The 21,427-nt window shown below is 40.3% G+C and overlaps 2 protein-coding genes and 1 long non-coding RNA gene across 5 annotated transcripts in view; 1 reads left to right on the forward strand and 2 right to left on the reverse strand.

The window, feature by feature from the left end:
* Positions 1-9,372, reverse strand: part of LOC130181435 (uncharacterized) — a 114,369-nt gene extending 104,997 nt beyond the window's left edge. Inside the window, exons 1-2 of the long non-coding RNA XR_008829572.1 lie at positions 9,265-9,372; positions 8,024-8,190 (exon numbers count right to left, since the gene is read on the reverse strand). This is a non-coding gene — a long non-coding RNA (uncharacterized LOC130181435). The remainder of the gene's footprint in view (positions 1-8,023; positions 8,191-9,264) is intronic.
* A 174-nt stretch (positions 9,373-9,546) lies between these two features.
* ikzf5 (IKAROS family zinc finger 5) lies at positions 9,547-14,025 on the forward strand. 3 transcript variants are annotated; one of them, XM_056395649.1, is made up of 4 exons: positions 9,547-9,977; positions 10,150-10,310; positions 10,858-11,031; positions 11,109-14,025. In XM_056395649.1, exons 2-4 carry the CDS (start codon positions 10,178-10,180, stop codon positions 12,071-12,073), a joined length of 1,272 nt encoding a protein of 423 aa, XP_056251624.1. In that variant the 5' UTR covers positions 9,547-9,977; positions 10,150-10,177; the 3' UTR covers positions 12,074-14,025. The 3 variants fall into 3 exon arrangements, with proteins under 3 accessions (XP_056251624.1, XP_056251622.1, XP_056251621.1); XM_056395647.1 differs by having other exon boundaries at positions 9,548-9,981; positions 10,102-10,310; XM_056395646.1 differs by having other exon boundaries at positions 9,548-9,977; positions 10,102-10,310.
* LOC130181425 (CUB and zona pellucida-like domain-containing protein 1) lies at positions 12,662-21,344 on the reverse strand. The gene is made up of 18 exons (XM_056395641.1): positions 21,154-21,344; positions 20,899-20,997; positions 20,082-20,114; positions 19,903-20,001; positions 19,712-19,741; positions 19,501-19,599; positions 19,287-19,331; positions 19,083-19,181; positions 18,872-18,916; positions 18,664-18,762; positions 17,788-17,823; positions 17,460-17,604; positions 17,000-17,205; positions 16,037-16,212; positions 15,662-15,892; positions 15,409-15,569; positions 14,525-14,769; positions 12,662-14,378 (listed from the first exon to the last, which is right to left on the reverse strand). The coding sequence occupies exons 4-18, from the start codon at positions 19,964-19,966 to the stop codon at positions 14,284-14,286; spliced, it is 1,776 nt and encodes a 591-aa protein (XP_056251616.1). The 5' UTR covers positions 19,967-20,001; positions 20,082-20,114; positions 20,899-20,997; positions 21,154-21,344; the 3' UTR covers positions 12,662-14,283.
* Between the last annotated feature and the right edge of the window lie 83 nt (positions 21,345-21,427).

Genomic DNA, 21,427 nt, shown 5'->3' on the forward strand with positions numbered 1-21,427 from the left:
ACAAATACATATGGATACTTAATATGGAATCTTGTATATCAAATAGTCTCTGAACATAAAATTAAATAAAAGTCATGGGAGTCATATCATCATTTTCCTCCTGTTTAAGTAAAAATGGGATACATATGAGGGACCAGCACCAATCCATATTAGATCCCTCAAAAGTGCTCTTTTAATACAGTACATCAAGCATTCACACCAGCCCTTGACAACTCTTCCCTACAGCTTAACAGACCCCTAAGTCCTCAGGGCACCCAGGAAAATTAACCATTTAATAGTGATAAATAACTGAGTCTGACGAACAGGGACTTCAAATCAGTCTCTCTCTCTCTCTCTCTCTCTCTCTCATAGCTGGATTAACAAACAGCCCAATTTCATGTTTTCACTGTACATTCATGCAACATCCCTCTTTTCCCCCACTCACGTACACACCCTATGATGTGACAGCTTCATAGAAAGGTTTCCTCAACCTCATGCATGCAATTTTTTTTTCAGGAAATAATAAGCATTTCAATCAAACAAATTCAAGAGAAAGAAACTGACAGAAGAGATGATAACATACCAAGGTTACCTTCAGTAGTGGAATGTAAGTGAAAGTATATTTTTCAAATACAAATATGAGGTGTACTTGAGCACCTTCTTTGTAAATTAAGATTTTACATTTCTTTATTTTTTCTTTCTACATTGCAGTATTGCTACTTTTACGAACGATTCTGTGATATTTTAGACCCACGCAGCATTGTGACATCCTGGTATTTATCTTCTCTATCAATGGCATTCCCATTAATACGTTCACCTTCTTTCCTGGTTTCGCTCCTTTTCCCTCTCTGACGATGTATACTGTTACAGGCCTTTGTATAAGTCAAAATGGAGCATTGATTATTTGTAAAAACATAAGTGCAAATCAAATCAACATTGCGCAGGGACAGATGAGAGCTGCCTACCTGTGCACACGCAGGAAAAGGGGGGCAGTTATTGACCAATTGATTTGATGTGAAAGAGGGGCATTCTTTTTCCCGCAGTGAAAAGACCTTGACTGCAAGGCCAGCAATCACTCCACCACCTTACCTCCAACTACAAATACCTCTAACACCCAACTGTGTCCTCAATCTCCACTCCAACGGGCCCAGGTATGCAACTTTTCCGGCACCACCGTTATGTATTTGGCTTTCTATTTCACTTTAATAGGGGAGAAATTGGCAACATATTCTTTTACAGCCCCCTGGCACCATTAGAAAGCCTGCTGTCACTTGGATTATTTATGAAAAACTATTTCATGCTTACTTACATTTGCCGCTTATTTTCCCCCAGTGTGACCTGCAGCAGATTTAGTTCCATTTCGAAAGCCTTAAAGCCAATTCTTTATGTCTGCAGGTCAGCCTTCTCGATTGAGTCGAGATTGAAATACCAGTGTGTAGTGGGAAAGGTATGGCAAGAGGAAACCAATAGTCTTTTATTGTGTAGAGGGCTTCAGTAAAGAGAAAAGGAAGGCGAATACTGAAAAAGGAGAAACGATAGAAGGGTGAAGGCGGGGGAACAAGGTGATTTTTTGGTGGATCTAGGATTGGAGACACCTGCAGAAATAGGAGGCGATGCAAAGGCAGCAACAAAAGTTGAGGAGTGAATGGGCCACAAACATCCAGCTGCCTGTGAGCAGCAAAGACAACAAAGACTGGCCAAGAACTGAGTCAGCAAATTTTCATAGAACGTAAAAACACAAAAGACATAAAAAAGAAAGTGGTCTTAAATCCGCAAGATTTTATATTTCATCCAAAAACATGTCAAATTCCTTTGCTTGTGTGGTGTTTTACAAGGACTACAATGATAAACTTTGCTGGGAGGTTTTGTTTGTGATTTTTTTTTTCCCCTTGTGTTTCTCGAATCTATACTCATATTCTTGTCTGTACGAGGAAATTGGCAATCTTTGTCTTTCAACATATCAAATAAATCAAAATAAATTTCCCCACTAAGGAGCTCGACAGGCCAGGACAAAACAGTCCCACTCCCCTCTGGAGCATGCATCTATACTCATAATCCCATACTGTATGAGATGGGGTCTTTCACTCTCCATTGCACACACACGCACACAAACGCACACAAACACACACACGCACACACTTTTGATCTGGGTTTGGCCTGGTCTTTATACAGTGACCCTAATAAACTGCGGCGTGGCCGAGCCGGTTTGTCACTGTCACAGGTAAGTGATGTAATTAATGAGTGTGTAGCAGAGTGGATGGGAGCTGGGGCGTTAGCTTTTAAACACCTCTCCAGCTGACTGGGTTTGGGGAGGCCCAGCTGGACACAGCCAACGGATCGATACGGGGTCAGGGGTCAGTCAACCCTCCCATTATGTCCGAGGTAGCTCCCATCATCGTCTGGCTAACGATGCCTGCAGGAGGGCCAGCGACAGAGCCGCTGCAGAAAGAGGAAACAGCTTCAAACTGAGGCTGTTGTGGTTTCTGGGGTTGAAGTCTAAAACTTGTTTTTGTATATATCTATGATGAAGAATCCAAACAGCTTCACCATGGTTGGAGAGTCTCCATATTCTGTTTCTGGAAAAGCTTCAGCTTCTCAGGTCACACTTAGCTAATAAAGTATATAGTTCCTACATAGTCGACTGTGTAGGAACTATGGTCCCTACACGATTAAATTGGTCATGTGATCTGGTTGTTCAGATCTCCAGCTACACGTACTGTCAGACCAACAGTGTAGAACTAGAAAAAGAGCTAAAAAAAATACTGTCATCAAACTGCAACAACACAACCGTATAAAAAAATAATCAAACACAACAACCCAACAGTGACTGCAGTGATGGCCTCTGGCAAGTGCCAGTGCTGTCACTGACTAGAAAAGGACAAAGAAAACAGCAGGGTTTCAGCAGCAATTGTTCCTGGTCACACTGGTGTAATCAATAATTGTCTAATGAGGGTTTTTTGTTTGGAAAATCAAAACTCTGTTAAAGCAGAAATTTTTACATTCATTCCTCTGAATTACACTTTAAAATAAACTTTTTAAACACATCTTAACCTTGTGCCCCGAGTTCTTCAGTTTTTGTTGATGTCCATCTACAGTTTGGTAATGCTCATGCAAACGCTCATTTTATTAAGAGGTGTATTTTTTTAAATCAATGTTATACTTAAACCCCAAAGAATTCGATATCCTAATGGATGCAAGTCCTAACGATGCCATTATGTTAATTCAGGGTAACAGCTCTTTCTGAGTTTTTAATGTGCTGCTACGGTTGTTTTTTGTAATTTTTATATTTTTTATAATGTAGTATTCTGGTATAAGATTTCTTCAGGTTTATTTTATTGTAAAATTAAATGAGATGTGTTGTTGAGTTATCTGATATCTGTAAATCAAAATAAAACAATATTACCAATTTTTGTGTCTTGGTATTGGTAATTTCTCTTTTATAGAGGTAAAATTACAGCTAAAAACCTGTTTCTTATTTTTTAATTTATTTAAAGTTATATTTCCAAGCCAGTCACCAACGTGAAACATTATATAAGCTATGATTTTTTTTCTCCTTATGCTGCCCAGCCATTTAAAAATGTTTTAATAATTAATTTTTTGTCTGTTTACAATAAAAGAAATTACATTTTAATGTTAAACTTCCCTCACATTAGCAGGACTGTCCATTTCAGATCGCTTTTTTCTCAGACTCAATAGCGACTCCCAAAGATCTATACAGAGATCAAAACTCAACAGCTAATTTAAAGTGTGCCTCACATTTCTTGGAGCTTTGAGTTTTTTATCCTGTAGGTGCCCCAAGGAATACTGTGACCAGTTTTGCTCATGATGTTGATACATTATTAATATTACAGCAGGGGAGCATGGGAAATCGTTCCTGGCCAGATTGGGTTTGATCAATATCCTGAGAGGGCAGGAGACTCATTAATCTAAAACTTCCCTCACATTAGCAGCACTGTCCGATTTAGACCACTCTTTACTCAGACTCAATAGGCACTCCAGCAGATCCATACAGAGATCAAAACTCAACGGCTAATTTAGAGTGCACTGGAGTTTTTAATGCTGTGAGCTCCCTAGTGAACACTGGGACCAGTTTTGTTTATGATATTGATGTTGATTCATTATTATTATTACAGGGATCTTAATTTGTAAAGACAAAAAAATACAAACGTTTTACAAAACAAATTTTATAAAAAAAATCTCTATGAATGTGGTTACTTCTGTCATGTAAAAACAAGGTCTCTTATTCTAGTATTCAAAATCATGACACACCCATTTTCACAAAACTGTTTCTTTTTCTTTTACTAAATAAGGTGAAAACAAGGCGAATCAAACTGATTTATAAAACACAAAAAAAAATACAAGGCCGAAAGAGCTCATAAGGTATTAAAATAAAAAAAAAAATAAAAAAAGATGAAAAGGAAATCAACTGTTACTCTGTACAGTATAATAATTCAGGAATTTATTTGACATTGATGTTCATGTTGTAGGTGTTACCAGCAAAATTAAAAGAGATAAGTACACAAAAAGAGTAGAGCTGAAATGATTAGTTGATTAATTAATTGGCCAACTAACAGAAAATTAATCAGAAACTATTTTGATTATTCATTAATCATTTATGTTATTTTTCAAGCAGACATTCAGGATTTGTTACATACCTTATGTGACCGTACACTAAATATCTTTGGGTTTTCGACTGTTTGTTGGACAAACCTAGCAATTTCAAAACCTTGTACTCTGGGATTTTTTAATGTAAACAATGGATTGTTTAAAGCAATTAATCACGAAGATAATCAGCAGACGAACTGATAAAAATTTATCATTAGTTGTGGACGTAAAAAAAACAAAAAAAAAAACAATCTTTGTTTTGTTTCAGATCATACTCAGTGTGAGCAGTGTGGTAGACATGCTGAGGGTTGATACTCTATGTGTGACCATTGGTGTTTAAGGATGTGCCAGTGGACGCACTATATTATCTTCCTATGGACAGGCTAATCCATTACCAGCCTTCTTGCAGTGCGAGTGAAATGCTCGTATTAGGGCAACTGTGCGTTCAGAGGCATCATTCAGGACAATGAGCTATAGCTAGAGAGTGACAAGCTAGAAAAATGTCCCCACTTTTCAGGCTGTACAAATGACGTTTGGCCACGATAACTCACAACTGGACACTTCATTTCAAGTCGAGAGCTAGCTGGCCAGTCAAAAGCTATTATACCATCTTCTTTATTTGTGACCCATGGTTTTGGTAGTAGGACCATCAAATATATACTGCTAAAATGCCACTTCAGTCAAAAATATTGGCCAATTCTTTCTCTGTCGTGACTGGGTCCGGATGGCAACCTGCTTCTGATGGTATAAACCTTTAAGAGTCAGGTGGTCAGGCAGCTGGCATCTATCAGGCCCAAGCACACCATGTGAAGAAGAGTGACCAATGCTGCTGATCCCTCGTAGCCATTCTCAAAGCATAACAGTCAAATGAATTGATTAGCAATTTATCACAGGGGAATTGCTTGCTTAGAGGAATAATCACTCACCGATAAAGAAGAAATGGCTATGAATACATTTCAAGGATGACAATCTTTGAGGAGTAATAGTATAATTTGTCACTTGTGACAGTCTATTTGATTGTTCTCGATATTTCAGCCTGGTGGAATATTGGACAGAATCGCACCGGGTTGTCAGAGCCAGGCTGAGGTGTGTGTGTGAATTCGTCGAGTCGTGCTTTTAATACGGTAATAAGGCAGTCAGAAGAACACTTCGACTTCCTAAGGTGACAGCAGCTTTATCGCGCGTCGCCTCATAAACTCCCATCATATCTGTTCGCCACTATTATCAAATGGATGTTTAGCGTGCTTCAGTGTGTCTGTGTGTGGGTGTGTGAAAGAGACAGCGAATGAGTGAGCAACCTGTGCCTGTGTGTTTGTTTGTGTTTGTGTGTGTGTGTGTGTGTGTGTGTGTGTGTGTGTGTGTGTGTGTGTGTGTAGAGGGTGATGACATGAGAGCACAAACAGATCAGCATGAAAAGCGAGTTGATCCTGGCTGAGGGCAGAAATACTGTAGGACCACAAAGACTTTGAGCTTTTCATAAGAAAAATAAGCCCATCCTCCTGTGTTGAAGTGACACATTTCTCTTTCTGCTCCTATTCCCTCTTGAAGTCCAGGCAGCTGTGGTCAAACTTAGGTCAATAAAATGTCTGTCTGTCCATTGAGCTGCCATACCTATCAAAAGATGAAAGTTTGTCTTTAAAAGGAGAGATAGAATTCAGCGGGGAGAGAGTGGGCCATTCTGCGAGGCATGCAGGAAATTAATCAAGGAAATGGGGTTTTTGGTGTGCCTATATCACAACTAATCTATCCTTTGTCCACATGTAGCCAGCTCCAAGCCTCACCAATCAAGAGCGACACGCTGGCTTTATGAAAAGCCACTTGTTCCCTGCATAATTGGGGGGTCTCATTGCTGAGTTAAATGGGAGGTGGAGGTGGAGGGAGGGGCAGTCTTGTTTGCCCATGTAAAGTGTGATCCAGATAATAGCTTTCTCATCAAAGGCAGCAATTACATTCATTACAACGGCGCAAGGCGCGCCTGCAAGGAAATTAAGTGGTGAGAGGAAAGAAAAGCTTAATATATACCTCCTTTTTCCTATCCCCCTCCTCTCAGTTCTTTTTCAAATGCTCCACGTGGAGCAGGAGACCTCAAGAAAGAAACAGTCACAGTAGAAGAAGAATAAATCTCGTCAAAGTCCCTCTTCACCTTTCTGCATCCAAGAGGCTCCCGTCTAGCGTTACTATGGCTGCACTTGTCTAGGATTAAAAAGCTTTTCCAGGAGGGTAATCTCTAATGCAGCCCAACAAATGACACCAACTCTTAAAAAACTGCTTAAGACCTTTTTCTAAATTAAATTCCAATTTCTTTCTTGGAAAGGAGGAGCAAATGAATTGTCTTGTGTGGCGTTAAACCACAAACAGCCTGTAAATCAAGCAGTTAAGAGGAGAAGGGAACCTTTTCATTCAGGCCTTTTAAATGGGAATCAGAGCAAGTGGATAACACTGCAACCTTCTCAAAGACAGGTGTTGTCCCAGAGCCCATTCTACATGTGGCAGTGTGTATATTCAAACGCTCGCTCATATAATTTAGATTGGTCTCATAAAGGTTTTGAGTTCAAGTCAGATCTATACAAAATGTTAAGTATATGAGTTATTGAGTCATTCTATCAAAATAGACACAAATGTTGGATTACCATGTTTGATTTATGTTAGAGTAGATGTTATGTAATTGTATGGCTGAAGGTAAGCCATTTAACATCCAAAGCAGTTTTTCAACAAAAAGTTTCCAACAGTGTGACCACAGTATTATTGGATGTAAATACCACCCACACTAAGCCCTATTTGAGTATTACCTGCACTCAGTCTCATTAATACATGTTCACTGCCCTTTAACAGAACAGCTTAATATATCGTGCAGTGGACATGTCATTAATGCAAAATTAAGGATGACCAATTCTTCCCCTTAAGTATTTTTAGGCTTAATAAATCTGTCCTTCAAACCCGCAGCTACATTGGCTCTAACTGCAGGAGATGCTTAGTAGTAAATACAACGTGAGATTATTGTTTCAAAGATTTATACGATATGAATTAAAAAAAACAAACAATTGAAACAAATGAGAGCACCAAGACGTGTGTAGTTTGTCTTTTCGTGGCGACAAATCATTGTGGCTGTGTGTAAATTATTCAACAGGATCTGGCCTCGGTGGAAACCTGAGCATAATTAAATTGCAATAAAATAACATTAGTGTGGACAGGCTGTTAGAAGGTGATGTAATTGGCTGCCCTGGCGGTCACGGTTCAACTGATGAGGTTGACTGTCACGTCTTCTGTGGGTGCTCTACATGCTGTCCCACAGGACTGGCAGCTGACACAGACAGGACTCGCTAGCTTACTGTACACTGAGCTTTCTGTGTCTGCACAGTGATAGCAATGACATGTCTAATCTTGATGAGTCAAACCTTTTCCTGCGAGGTTAGAACTTGTACCAGCCTGCATGTCTTACCTTGGTATCCTGTGTCATGCGGAGTCCTTGAGTCTCAAAACAGTGTGTGGTAGAATGGGAAGTATCTGTACCATCACTGAGACATGTGCGCCATCTAGTGTCCGGATGCTGAACTGCACTCATATGTGGACAGGCAACAGCAGGTGTACATGCAGATCCAATCTGATCTATGAAAAAATGTAAAATAGCATGTTAACATTCCCTGAAGAGACACACAAACAGATCACACACACGCTATAGCTTCTCCACAGGACATAGCACAGATAGGTATATAAATTGTCAACATCAAATGAATGACTCTTGTTACAGAGTAAAGTGTTCTCTGGCAGCAGGTTTACATTACTGCTGTAATACTATTGCTCTTACAGTAGCAGTTGTAATGCGGTAAGGGGATACAGCAGCCTCACTCAACTTAGTCGTTTATCATCTTCTCCTCAGTGGTTTTCCTACAACTTTGACACAAATGGGGCAATGTGATCTTCACCAAGCCCTTACTGGTAAATTATTGATTGTGATAAAACATGGATGAGTCAATAGCTTTTGAAAGTAATGCAATTGTTGTGCCTCATTTGCCACTTGCGCATAATTGCAAGCTGTACATCTGAAAGTGTGTCATGTCAGGGACAATGCTATCAGTTAACTTCATTAGCTGGTGGCAAGACATCTGTGTTTCTAATTCAAACTGTCTGTAAAAAAAAAAAAAAAAAGGAAAAAAAAAAGCCATTGTCTTTGATGACAAAGTGCATTGTTGAAGGTAAGTTTCAATATTGATACAATGTTGACAAATTATTAATGACAATTTCATCTTTGAATCACTAACATAAAAGATGCTATCTAAAAATTGTTTTAGAAAACAAGTTCCTTCATGTATGAGCCTATATTTGACGTGAAATGTTGACACTAAACAACTCCATAATAAGACATCATCTTAAGAGTTGTGCCAATCTAAAAATGTGCACAAGTTTGTTTGTTGTCTTAATAGTAATGCTGACGCTAAACCAAGAAAAAAGTTGCATGTTTCATCAGAAAGCCACATAGTTAAATCCCTTCGACGGCGTTCTCCTCTGTCGAATGCGCTTTTTTGTTAGTTGGGTGAACTAGCTAAAAAGTTTGTTTGCATCACAGTTATTTTGAAAACATTAACATACATTTAAATCAACCTCCGACGTGTAACCTCATGCCATAAACTGGAGTTTCAGAATTTGTAAATAATACATTATTTGTGTTAAATTGTATCTTACCCATTCCTCTGCGGCATGTTTTAAGGCCTCGTCGTCTGTACAAAATTTACATCTTTGGTCTTCAGGCACAGAAAATACAAAAGAGGTTCGTCGATTCATATTGTTGTTTAAAAATGTTGTATTGCGTTTTTGCTGAATGCATACAATGTGGACAACTGTATAACTTTGTCTTTTTACCAAAGCTGTGGCATTAGTGGGGGTGAAGGGAACCTTTCTTGGCGGGCTATATTGTTTTTTTGGCGGGACGGTTTTCACCGGTGCACAGATATTGAACTTTGACCCCTCAAACTGGTTTATTGTTTTGATTTCGCAGGTTGTCTTTCTTTGTGAATTGTATCGAGTGTGTCGACGGAACGGATATTTTAAAACTAGTATTAGACTTGTGGGGTTTACGGACACTCATACGGACTATGTAAGTGATGACCGTGTTGAGCAGATACCGGCGTAGCTGTTGACAAAGATGCTATCTCCGAGTTAAGCTAACGTTAGCTGTGCAGCTAAAGCAGCGTACGTAGCTTTGGTAACAACATGACGGTGATGAGGAGCGGTGTGTAGGAGCGACCAAGCTTTAATCGGATCGCGCCGATTTCCTGCTTGACAGTTACTGGTTTTCAGGATTACCCCATTGTTTGTGTCTGGATAGCTACTAAACAGCTTTTCCAAGCGAGCAAACAAAACTGTTTACATTTAACCGACGACTTATCTTCGAAGAGGTAGGTGTGTAACTTTGGAAATCAGCTAGCTACGTTAACGACACGGATACTTAGACTTTTTTTTTTTAATGTGGTTGGTTGCATATGTGTTTTCATGACATTTTAATTCCCTGACTTCATGCAGATTCATAATTGTGATCGCCGCAGTCAAACACGTAACACGTCTTTTTAGTGTTGGACATTTGCATCGCTTTCTTTCAATGGGTGAGGAAAAGCCGGACACGCTGGACTTTGTGAAGGATTTCCAGGAGTATCTGAGCCAGCAGACTCAACATGTCAACATGATATCAGGCTCTGTCAGCGGCGTCAAGGAGGCGGACGAGCTGCCAGCAGGTAAAGTAACTGTGTTACTGCTAGTGTCATTTAACCTCTGTTTATAGCCCTTATATGTAAATTCAGCATTTTTTTATGCGTCGGTTTAGTGCAGATTTGTTCAGTTAATTTTTAGGCAACCCGCTGACAGATGTCCCTATAGGCATTATCTGATAGCAGATGTAGTTTAATGAATGTTATCACTTACTGCAGGAGTAATCAGACATGGTCATTGTTTTCCACTTGATCCTTCAATAAATCTGTGATAAATCAGCTTGTTAAATCATTGGCTGTTGTTTTGATAACAATTTCTGAACTACTGTCCTGTTTATATTTCATAGTGCCACCTATAATATGCAGTTAACATAAGAGTTGGACTACATGTTGTTACAACTTGAATGCCAGCTAAATGAATTAAAGGCAGCTATGGTATTCATGAAAATAAGACATTACTGCCAAATCATTTGTTTCCCTATATAGTAAAGTATAATCAGTGCTTGTATGGTATGGTATCATTTTGGTGTTTTCTTGTATAAATTATAAGTGCTGCTAATGTTCCTGTATGCAGACTGCAGTCAAAATGGACTGGACCACCCCGCAGTGGACATGTCACTTGAGGACAGCTCAGGGATCCTTGTGGATGGTTTTGAGAGGACATATGACGGCAAGCTCAAGTGCCGCTACTGCAACTATGCCACCAGAGGCACAGCACGACTTATTGAGCACATCCGAATTCACACAGGTAAGTGTTAATAGTTAATTTTCAGGGGATAACACGCACAAAGTTTTGTTATTGATCCTGTTTTTCCAATTAAACAGGAGAGAAGCCGCACCGCTGCCACCTTTGTCCATTTGCTTCGGCCTACGAGCGCCATCTGGAGGCCCACATGCGATCACACACAGGCGAGAAGCCTTACAAGTGTGAGCTGTGCTCCTTCCGCTGCAGTGATCGCAGCAACTTGTCGCACCATCGCCGCAGACGTCACAAACTCCTGCCAATGAAAGGTGCTCGCTCACTTTCCCACAAGAAGATGCTGAGTGTTTTACAGAAGAAGGCCAGCTCACTGGGCTATGGCCGCCGGCTCCTCATCAACTTCAGCCCCCCTTCTATGGTGGTGCACAAGGCTGACAATGTGAATGACTTCTCTCATGAGCTGCCCCACTTACGTCAGGAGACCTATGATAATCAGAATCGAGTAGTCGAGGACGGGCTCTCCACAAATCAAAATCACCATCACCATGATATGGTCATGGACAACCCCCTGAACCAGCTTTCCACCCTGGCAGGCCAGTTGGCCAGCCTCCCTTCAGAGTCCCAGGGTCAGACTCAACCTCCCATGTCTCCAGGAGCAGAATCTATCGTAGATGAGAAGCCCTTCCTCATCCAGCAGCCCCACCCCGCCACAGCTCCTGTGGCTGTCACAGCCAGCATGGCCCATGCCTCCTCCTCCTCCCCAATCACCCCAGAGCCCCGGGCTCCTCCCCACAGCAATTGCAGCCCTGGAGGGGAACCCTGCAGTGAGCACAGTGGGCGCACCAGTACCCCTAGTATCTCCAACAGCCAGCCCAGTACACCAGCTCCAGGCCTGTCCGCCCCACTCCAGGACTCCCACATGCTGCATCACTGCCAGCACTGTGACATCTACTTCCCAGACAACATCCTCTACACCATCCACATGGGCTGCCATGGGTACGAGAACCCATTCCAGTGCAACATCTGTGGCTACAAGTGCAAGAGCAAGTACGACTTTGCCTGCCACTTTGCCCGCGGGCAGCACAAGTAATGGATGACTGAGTAAGAATTTGAATGAACTTTTAACGGACAGCTTTCTTTTTATTAATTCCATAGTAATTTTATTTATTGGTCTTTTACTTGGCCTTGATGTAGCCTAGCCTTTGAAAGTTGTACTTATACAGGAAAATGTCAACATTCAGATGGTTCCATTTTATATAATTAAAGGTGCCCATTCAAGTGTATTATAAAGGGATGATCAGTGTTTTCAACAGGTTGAGAATTTATTTGTGGTGATTGAGGGAGTCACAATTATGTGCTGTTAAAAAATAAAGACAACTTCCCTACTCAGCCAAACTAACTGACCTTATTGAATGAAGTAGGTAACCAAATTCACAAGATTCCTTGAACTTTGTTTCTTTCTTCTTCTTTTTTTTAAGGAATTCATTCACAAATCTAAAAGCAACTTATAAAATATACCATAGAAAATGGTCAACTGTAATGTTGCATATACATGATTTGAAATATGATGGTCAAAACGCAGAGGTGATGCTTTTCAATCCCTCTCAAGTGATATAACTAATGCTAAGGGCAGACTACATATTTTGAGGAAACCATGTACACATACAGTTGTTAGATGTAATGTCTCCATTGACTCTTTAAAAAAAAAAAAAAAAAAAAAAAAAAAAAAAACCCTAAATATAACATCACCTCATGGAAGAAAAAAGCATGACCATGGCCCCCCTGTGCCTGTTAAGAGAGTAAAGTGGGGAGGGTCAACAAATTGGCTGTCACTCTTAACAGCATGTTCCTTTAGAAAAATACAAACTGTAAAGACAAAACAAATGTGTGTTGCAGGGCGATTCTGACTGAGTCACCCAAATAAATTCTCAACACTCCTGGAGCTATAAAGATTTCTGTAATGATACTCACACAGGAGTCAAACTGTTGGCCTCGAGTGATCTTACTTAAGCCTTGTTGAAATTATTTCAGTGCTTGGTGCATTACTACTATTTATTTGCAGTGCCTGACATAGTCACTTTCTTGTGTGTCCAAGATAAAGAGGACTGTTACTTTGAAGATTAATATTATTACAGTTATTCTCTTCTTACTGTAATGGATAGGCCCAGAACCTTAGAAAAAAAAAAGTTGGGCCATTGTAGTTTTCTATGGTAGCCACGATTTTTTTTGTTTGCCAAAATTCTGCTCCATGAGTGCTGCTAAGAAACTTTGAAATCAATGCCAGCTGTACTATATGGGTGGCATTTACAGTAAAACCTGGCCGCACTTTGTATGGTCAGCCAGTTAAGATGTTAAACTAGATTTTATTGAAGTCGTGTTGTTTTTGAAGTTCCTCCACACAGTGCCCTTCCTTGACCAGCATCATGGTAACTCCTCTCATTTTCTTAAAAGGGTTTTGCATATCCTTTTAACTATATCATTCTGATCTTTTGATATTGTATGAAGTCACTTTGATAACCAGTATCTCCGTGTTTAGGACAGAATCACCAAGTCTTGTGTCTCATGTGAACACTTTTTCAGAATTGCCACGTAGCACTGGGGATGCCAAGTTTTAGCCTTTGTGATAACACACCACAATCCCCCCATTCATCACATGGATCCCAGTGCTTTTCTGAATATTTACTGAGTATTGTATTCTGAGTGGTTGGATAGATGTTCAGTGTCAAAAAAGCAAAATCGTTTTGCAGGAAGACTGCTACTTTAGCAAGATTGTTCTTTGTCTTGAGTACTGTTGTCTGTTGCTTAGCAACATGTGTGGAGAACATAGTTACCGTTTTTAGGACCACCGTTTTGTCACCATGCTTACCAATAATAGGGGCATCCAGTAATGACTGCCTTATGTTCTCTCAGTGTGTCGTAGGTTCATAGGTAATGGTGAATGTTGAAGCCTTTTGGCGATCACTCTCCCTCTGGGATGGCAAATCATTTTATTGTGAGATGGATTAATCTAACTAATTTATAAGTAAAGTGTTTTCTAACAGAGCTGCATCTTGTCTTTTGTTTTCATTTTCTCCACCTCTGTATTCAACAAAAGTGATATTAATTTTATGGGGTGTTAATATTAAACATTCAGAGTATAACATAATGAAATTCACAAACACAGATTGTCTTTTGATGATGCTTTTAATCAGGTAATGCAATAAAGAGAAATGGTGAGTATAATAAAGTCACAGTGAAAAGAATGGTAGGAGATTTAGATTTGTAAAGATTGATGCAGCTCACTGCAATATCTGCAATAAGTTAATCCTTGTCCTGCTTCTTGTCCTGTTCCACGTCCTGCTTTATGTCCTGCTTCATGTCCTGCTTCTCAGTCCCTTCTTCCTTTTTCTCAAGTTCTGTCAAAGAGAAATAGTGAAATGTCTTTTATTGTTATGTTTTTTGAGCTCATGAGATCACAATGATTTTTCTTCCTGTTAACCTAATATGATTTTTTCAATTGATCCACTATTGACATCAAAACCAGGTACGAATGGCTACAGACCTTTGAGTTGGATGGGACCCATGACCAGAGTTTGGCTGTCATGTTTTGACCCCACATCTCTGGTCATACGTCTGTTGCAGCCACGGCGGCAGCGGGAATTGTAGTCGGAGGCCTGGCATATCAGGACCTTGCACTGGATATAAACCGACTCTGTGGCTCGCAGGAACTGGAACGCCCTAAATCTGAAACGGGCGTAGGCACGGGTGCCACTGGTGTAGGTATAGTAGGTGTTGTCCACAGGACATCTGAAGGTGAGACAGACAGTGTTACTGGACAATTCACGTACTGTGACTATGCAAGGGACATGGATTATCATGTTAAGAGAATAGCAAGGGCCTGTACTTTGTTTATTAACATTTGTAAGTGGAAGAACTATTCAGATCCCTTACTTCAGTAAAAGTTCCAATACTGCAAATAAAAGTGCTAACAAATTGTAAATGTCTGAAACATGTTACAAGAGGCCCCGGCTGCCATTTCCTTAATAAGTCACAAGCCATACAGTTTGGGAAACACAGGTTTAATCTTTAACAGTGCCACTTATATACACTTATAAGTGTTTTGTTGTGAAATATTTTATACCTGTATAGTACCAAGTAACTATAGCTGTAAAATAAATGTAGTGGAGAGGAAATATAAAGTATCAGAAAATGGAAATACACAAGTACAAGTACCTCAAAATTGTACTTAAGAATAGTACTTTAGCAAATGTACTTGATTACTTTGCACCACTGGTGTTTGATGGGACACACTAGAAGTTTCAACACTGACTACACCAATCCAGCCACTCTTATTTCGAAAACAGTCACAGGAAGCCCGTGCAGGTTAGGTGCTCTATCTACACTGCTTGTGGGGAGCAGTGAAGCAAGACAACACACTCATCTTACCCGTTACGGACCAGGTAGTAAGGTCTGCTTTGGAAATCATGGGGCGATGGTGAGGTCACACAGGTGTCAAGAAAGAGGACCAGGGTGCTGTCACCCCTTCTCAGGTCCACTTGGACGTACATGTCCTGGTTGAGTGTCACCTTATATGGAACTTGAGTCACCTGAGAGTGTAAAATATCAGCATCATGTGTAAGTATTTACAATAGGAATCTTCTGCATAAACAGTCATTCCTTTACCACTACCTGAACACACCTGGTAGTAGAAGCTGCTGGATGTGTAGAACGCCATGCTGGTATTGAATCTGCCTGTGCCTACAATGCTACTGTTATCATGATGTTCCACAAGGTACATAATCTGGGACACTGAGTCCTGCTCCATTCGGCAGCCCACGTTCAGTTTAAGGTGAGTCTGGCGTGTGATCTCTCCGGAGTTGGAGGTGTAGGCACGGATAGCGTTGGTGTACACAACTCTGCCATTCTCAAACTGTTCATGGTAGAAGATAGTGGAAAACAGTCACACTCAAGAATCCACTGACATCTGCATTTACTGTATGTCCTAATCATCACTGTAATTTGTGGGAGAAGTACTGCATATTGCGACTTTTCCAGAAGGTGATGAGTTGTCTACCTTTCGAGCGGTGCCACAAGTGTTGATGGGGAAACTGAAGACCACCTGGTAGCGGGAAACCTGGGGTCTGCAGTATGGGTCGTCCAGGTACAGACTGTGGCCGTCATAGCCAAGAGAGTTCAGGTAACTCCTCTCAATCACAATGTTCATGTTGTCTGAGGAACAGTCCACTCGACCTGACAGAGGAGACATGATATTTACAACAGCTTGAATTACTTTAAGGATGACGGTGTAGCATTTCACAATACTTGCATTTTTACCCAAGTGTTGCTCTAGCATTGGTCGATCCATCGCTTTGGTCCAAATTTTTATATTTCAGCAAGCACTCATAGGATTGCCATGAAATTTTGGCAAAAACATTCTTGGTCCCCAGAGTATGAAGCCTACTGACATTGATGATCCCTTGACTTTTGCTTTAGCACTACCATGAGGTTCACATATGTGGCAGATGGATTATCCCATCATTTAACGGCACATTCAGGTTTTAATTTGTCAAATATTTTGGTTCATGAAAAAATAACAGCAAACCCAATGACATTCCCATCAGCCTCAGCTGTATTTTGTTTGTAGCTAAATTAAGTAAACATGGTAAACATTACATGCTTAAGCATTGACAATGTTTGTATTTAGCGCAAAGCTCCACTGCGCCTATGTACAGCCCCACAGAGCAGCTACTGTACATTACCCATAATGCAACCAACAGCAACATTTGGTTAGATCCTCCCTGCCTGGTAATTGCTCACATCTTTCAAACTCCATACCCCTTCTTTGTAACACACGCTTTCTGTGAAAAAATTGTAGTCAAATTGAGATATCCCTCGTGACAGTTTTACAAGCCAAAGCAGACGGTATAGATTGTTTCACAGGATGTATTTCAGTCCGCAAGAGACATTTAACACATAAGTTGAAAAAAACTCAGTGTCTTATACCCACTATTAAATATCAAATATATCATATCTCTACCTGAGTTTGGTGGCAAAGAGCTCATGAACTCAGCTTTGAACCCTCGGCCAACAACAGAACCATCAGTTCTGAAGAGCACAGTCATGTAGTTGGAGGTCGAGTAGAAAGTGTTCAGACTGTTGTTGCACACTTTGCCCAGATATCGTGAACCGACAGATGGCCCATCATAGACTGAAACGTAGTCACAGTTGCAGCAGTTGTCCAATCTAGGTTAAAAAAATATGATAAAAGCCATGGATTGTTAAGATTATTCACTTACTGAAGCAAAACTCGAAATACAGTTTCTTTAATGATGATCCATTCAGAGCCTAAATCTATATTTTGTTGGTATTTTTTCCAGGAAGTTGATAATATTCTCTGTCACTCCTGTCATCACATACTGTAATTTCTCCATGTGTAATTCACATATTGAGGGCGCTTATTTATACTAATGGTCTCCAAAGAACCAGTCTTCACTCACTGCAGGAACGTGAAATCCAGGAAGATTCTTTGGTCATACGGAGCTCTGAGCTGCCAGACACAGTAGGCGTTGTCGTAGTAGTAATTGGGATGGTTCGGGCTGGAGAAGGTGCCAGAACCAGACAAAGAGCCTCCACAGGGTGTTGCTAAAGGTGGACAAGATGGCACAAGTGTCATTGCAGCGAACTATATGCAGCTTCCCATGTAATTGCCGCAGTTTTAACGACACGAGGGCTGAGCTGGGAGACGTAGAAGAGACATTCCTGCCAGCAGAATAAATGACATGCTGCTTTACACATTCTCCAGAATGTTTAGAGGCTTGGTCATACCTGAGGTGGCACTTTCAGTGGTCCAGGAGCAGTAAGCTACATGGCAAAGAGAGACAATGAAACAATTACAATCATTCATATACCTCAACAAACATCTGTGAACAAAAAAATATCATCCAACCATGTCTATCCAGTTATCCAGTCGACCAGCAGTTGTGTTAAATACGGTAAGAAGGACATTGCAGTAGTCTAAAATGAATGCGTAGGCAAGTTTTTTTCTGCATTTGACTGTGATAGGAAGCCTTTTACTTTAGATACATTTTGTAAGTGGCGTGTGTGGTCAGCATCAACAATTTGTGGCCTGTGTGGTCCTTTGTAAAGACAGGCAGGCTAAATGAAGACATGCTGCTCCTGAGGCTTTTAGCACAAAAAATAAGAGATTTCACAATGATCGATCAGCGCATGTTCTGCCCCAACATCCTGTTTCAACAGGAAGTACATCATTAGAGACATAAAAATAGTATTTTTTAAATCCTGTGCTAAATCACAAAATTTTGAATATGACCCTCTTTACTCATAAAGAGGGTCATACTAAAAATTTTGACTTCCAGCAATTTACTCAGTTCACTGACATTATAATCTGTATAGAAGTCTCCTGATATTACATTAATTCTTAAATATTACATTCTGAAAATGGTGGACTGGCAGTAAGCTACATGACAGAGAGAAGGGAATAAAGTGGTAACTATGTTTTAAACCTTTTCTTACTGTGTAAAAAAAAACATGATGATACACCTGCTTTTTATTCTGCAACTGTGAACAAAACATATTATCACGCCATGTTTGTATGAGCCCTGAGGAATTTGAGTGATTCCTTCAGCAAGAGAGGGATACTGAGCCTGTTAATCGTGTTGATTTGTTACACTTGGCACTTACAGTGGTAGTCATAGCAACAGTTGCCATAGTATTCACAAGAGCTTGAGCAGGAGCAGCTTCCCATGTTGTAACCGCAGTTGTAACGACACGAGGGCCGAGCTGGGAGACACAGGATGACGTTGACATTGATTACATTACAGCTACTGAGGAACCATTACATATCAAGTTCTCCAAGCTAAATTGGCTGAAGCTTGAAGGGTTTTTATACCTGTGGTGGCAGGCCTCCTTGTTGTGCTAGTTGATGGGCAGTAGTCTACATGACAGAGAAAGAAAAATGAGGTCATTAACTTACTGCATGATAACTTATAATACACCTACTGCTATGTGTCACTCAGCACAGTATACTGGAATTTGACAGACAGATTCCTTCATCAAGAGAGGGCTGCTAATGCTGTTGATTTTTTACACTTGGAACTTACAGTTGTAGTCATAGCAACAGTTGCCATAGTATTGACATGAGCTTGAGCAGGAGCAGCTTCCCATGTTGTAGCCGCAGTTGTAACGACATGAAGGCTGAGCTGGGAGACACAGGATAACATTGACATTACATTACAGCTACTGAGGAACCATTACATATCAAGTTCTCCAAGCTTAATTGGCTGAAGTTTGAAGGTTTTTTATACCTGTGGTGGTAGGCCACCTTGTAGTGCTCGTTGATGGGCAGTAGTCTACATGGCAGAGAAAGAAAAATGAGGTCATTAACTTACTGCATGATAACTTATAATACACCTACTGCTATGTGTCATTCTCAGCACAGTATTACACTGGAATTTGACAGAGATTCCTTCATCAAGAGAGGGCTGCTAATGCTGTTGATTTTTTACACTTGGAACTTACAGTTGTAGTCATAGCAACAGTTGCCATAGTATTGACATGAGCTTGAGCAGGAGCAGCTTGCCATGCTGTAACCGCAGTTGTAACGACATGAGGACTGAGCTGGGAGACACAGGATGATATAGTCAAACCAAAGTATTTTCAACTCTCTGTAAGAGAATATTAATTTGACCTTTAAGCTGCTGCTTGAAACAGTTTTCAGATAGTTAAATACCTTCGGTCGTGACTTCAGCTCCACAGTAATCTGAGAGAAAGACAACAATTACAGAAGTGAATTCATTCATTTTTCAATTTATCAATTTTCACTCCTATTCAGCTCCTCCTCGCTTCTTCTAGTAATCATGAAGGTTTAAACAGTGGTGAGATAGTGAAGCTGTTGAAGCGTGAGAACTGCTGGACACTTACAGCTGTAGTCATGACAACAGTTGCCATTGTATTGACAAGAGCTTGAGCAGGAGCAGCTTCCCATGTTGGAACCGCAGTTGTAACGACACGAGGGCCGAGCTAGGAAAAAACAATTACTTTTACAGGAGAAACTTCCAGTGAAAAATGTATGGAACTTTTACTTGGAGAGATTAAATTACCTGTGACTGGTGCAGACGTGGCTGAGCAGAAATCTGTGTGAAAGAGAGATTAGATTGATATATGAGCCTTTTGATGCTTCACCTATTCTACTCAGCAAAGACCATCATATTGCTACAGCCTGGTCTGGTGGTGGAAGAAGTACCCAGATTAAAGTAAAAGTATCAGTACAACAATGTGAAAGTTACAGTAAAAAGGCCTGTATTCATTATCCTGCTAAAGTAATAGCTCAGAGGTAAAGTGTACTTAAAGTATTAAAAGTAAAGGTACCCATTCTGCTAAGAAAAACAGTGAATACATTATCAAAATATTGTTAATACCGATACATTAATGCATAAAGAGCATTTAACTAATGTAACTGGACCCCAAAGGGTCACAGTATAAATCACTGGGGTCATGAGATGATTAATGCAGGGGCAGCAAAGAATGAAAAACTAATTTCTGCTACACACATTTGCTTTCATATTTTATTTCTCTAATCTTTGTACACTTTTATGCTTTTGGGCCTCAAACAGTGACTTAAATTACACCATGTGAAAAACTGGTGGACTTGAAACAGTGGCACCAACCAATCTTACTCTTCAACAATTGTATTGTATTTTATAAGATTATCATATGTTGTTTTACGTGAAATTTTAATCTGAAAAGTTACTATAGGAGTCAGATATACAGTATGTATATACAGGATTTCCCATTAAAATGAAGTGGAGTAGAAGTATCATGAAATGGAAATACTGAAACAAAGTACAAGTACCTTAAAACTCTATTTAAGTACAGAAGATGAGCAAATGTACTTATTTATTTTCGGCCACTGCTTACTTAGATAGTCAGCACAACAGTTCCCTCTGTATTCACAGCCTGAAGAACAAGAGCAGCTTCCAACTTGGTAGCCACAGCTGTATCTGCAGGATCCTCCAGCTGCAGAAAGAAAAGACAAAACAGAGTTTATGTCAATCTCTACATGGTTGTAACAAGACTTTTTGGGTTTTTTTTCCACTACTGTTGAAATCCTAGATACCATTAGAATGGGGACACACTGTGTAAAATATCTTGGTCACATCCAAAGCAACTTACCCACAATTTTGTAGTAAGCACGAAATCCTGAGTATCTAACACTGCCATCACTCCTGAAGTGCACCGTCAAATAAGACCCGGTGGAGTGGAAGATGGTGTTATTTGAGCCACACACCTTCCCCAGGAGCCTGCTTCCAGTGCTGGAGCCATCATAGACGTAAATGGCATCAAAACCGCATTGTGGGTGATTCTCAATGCTGTCATAAGAGCAAAAGAAGAGCAGGGATTTGAAATTAAAGCCACAGACAATACAGCGCCAGTAGTTAGTGACCGC

The sequence above is a fragment of the Seriola aureovittata genome, chromosome 14 (assembly GCF_021018895.1).
Source record: "Seriola aureovittata isolate HTS-2021-v1 ecotype China chromosome 14, ASM2101889v1, whole genome shotgun sequence".
In the NCBI taxonomy this organism is placed as follows: Eukaryota; Metazoa; Chordata; class Actinopteri; order Carangiformes; family Carangidae; genus Seriola; species Seriola aureovittata.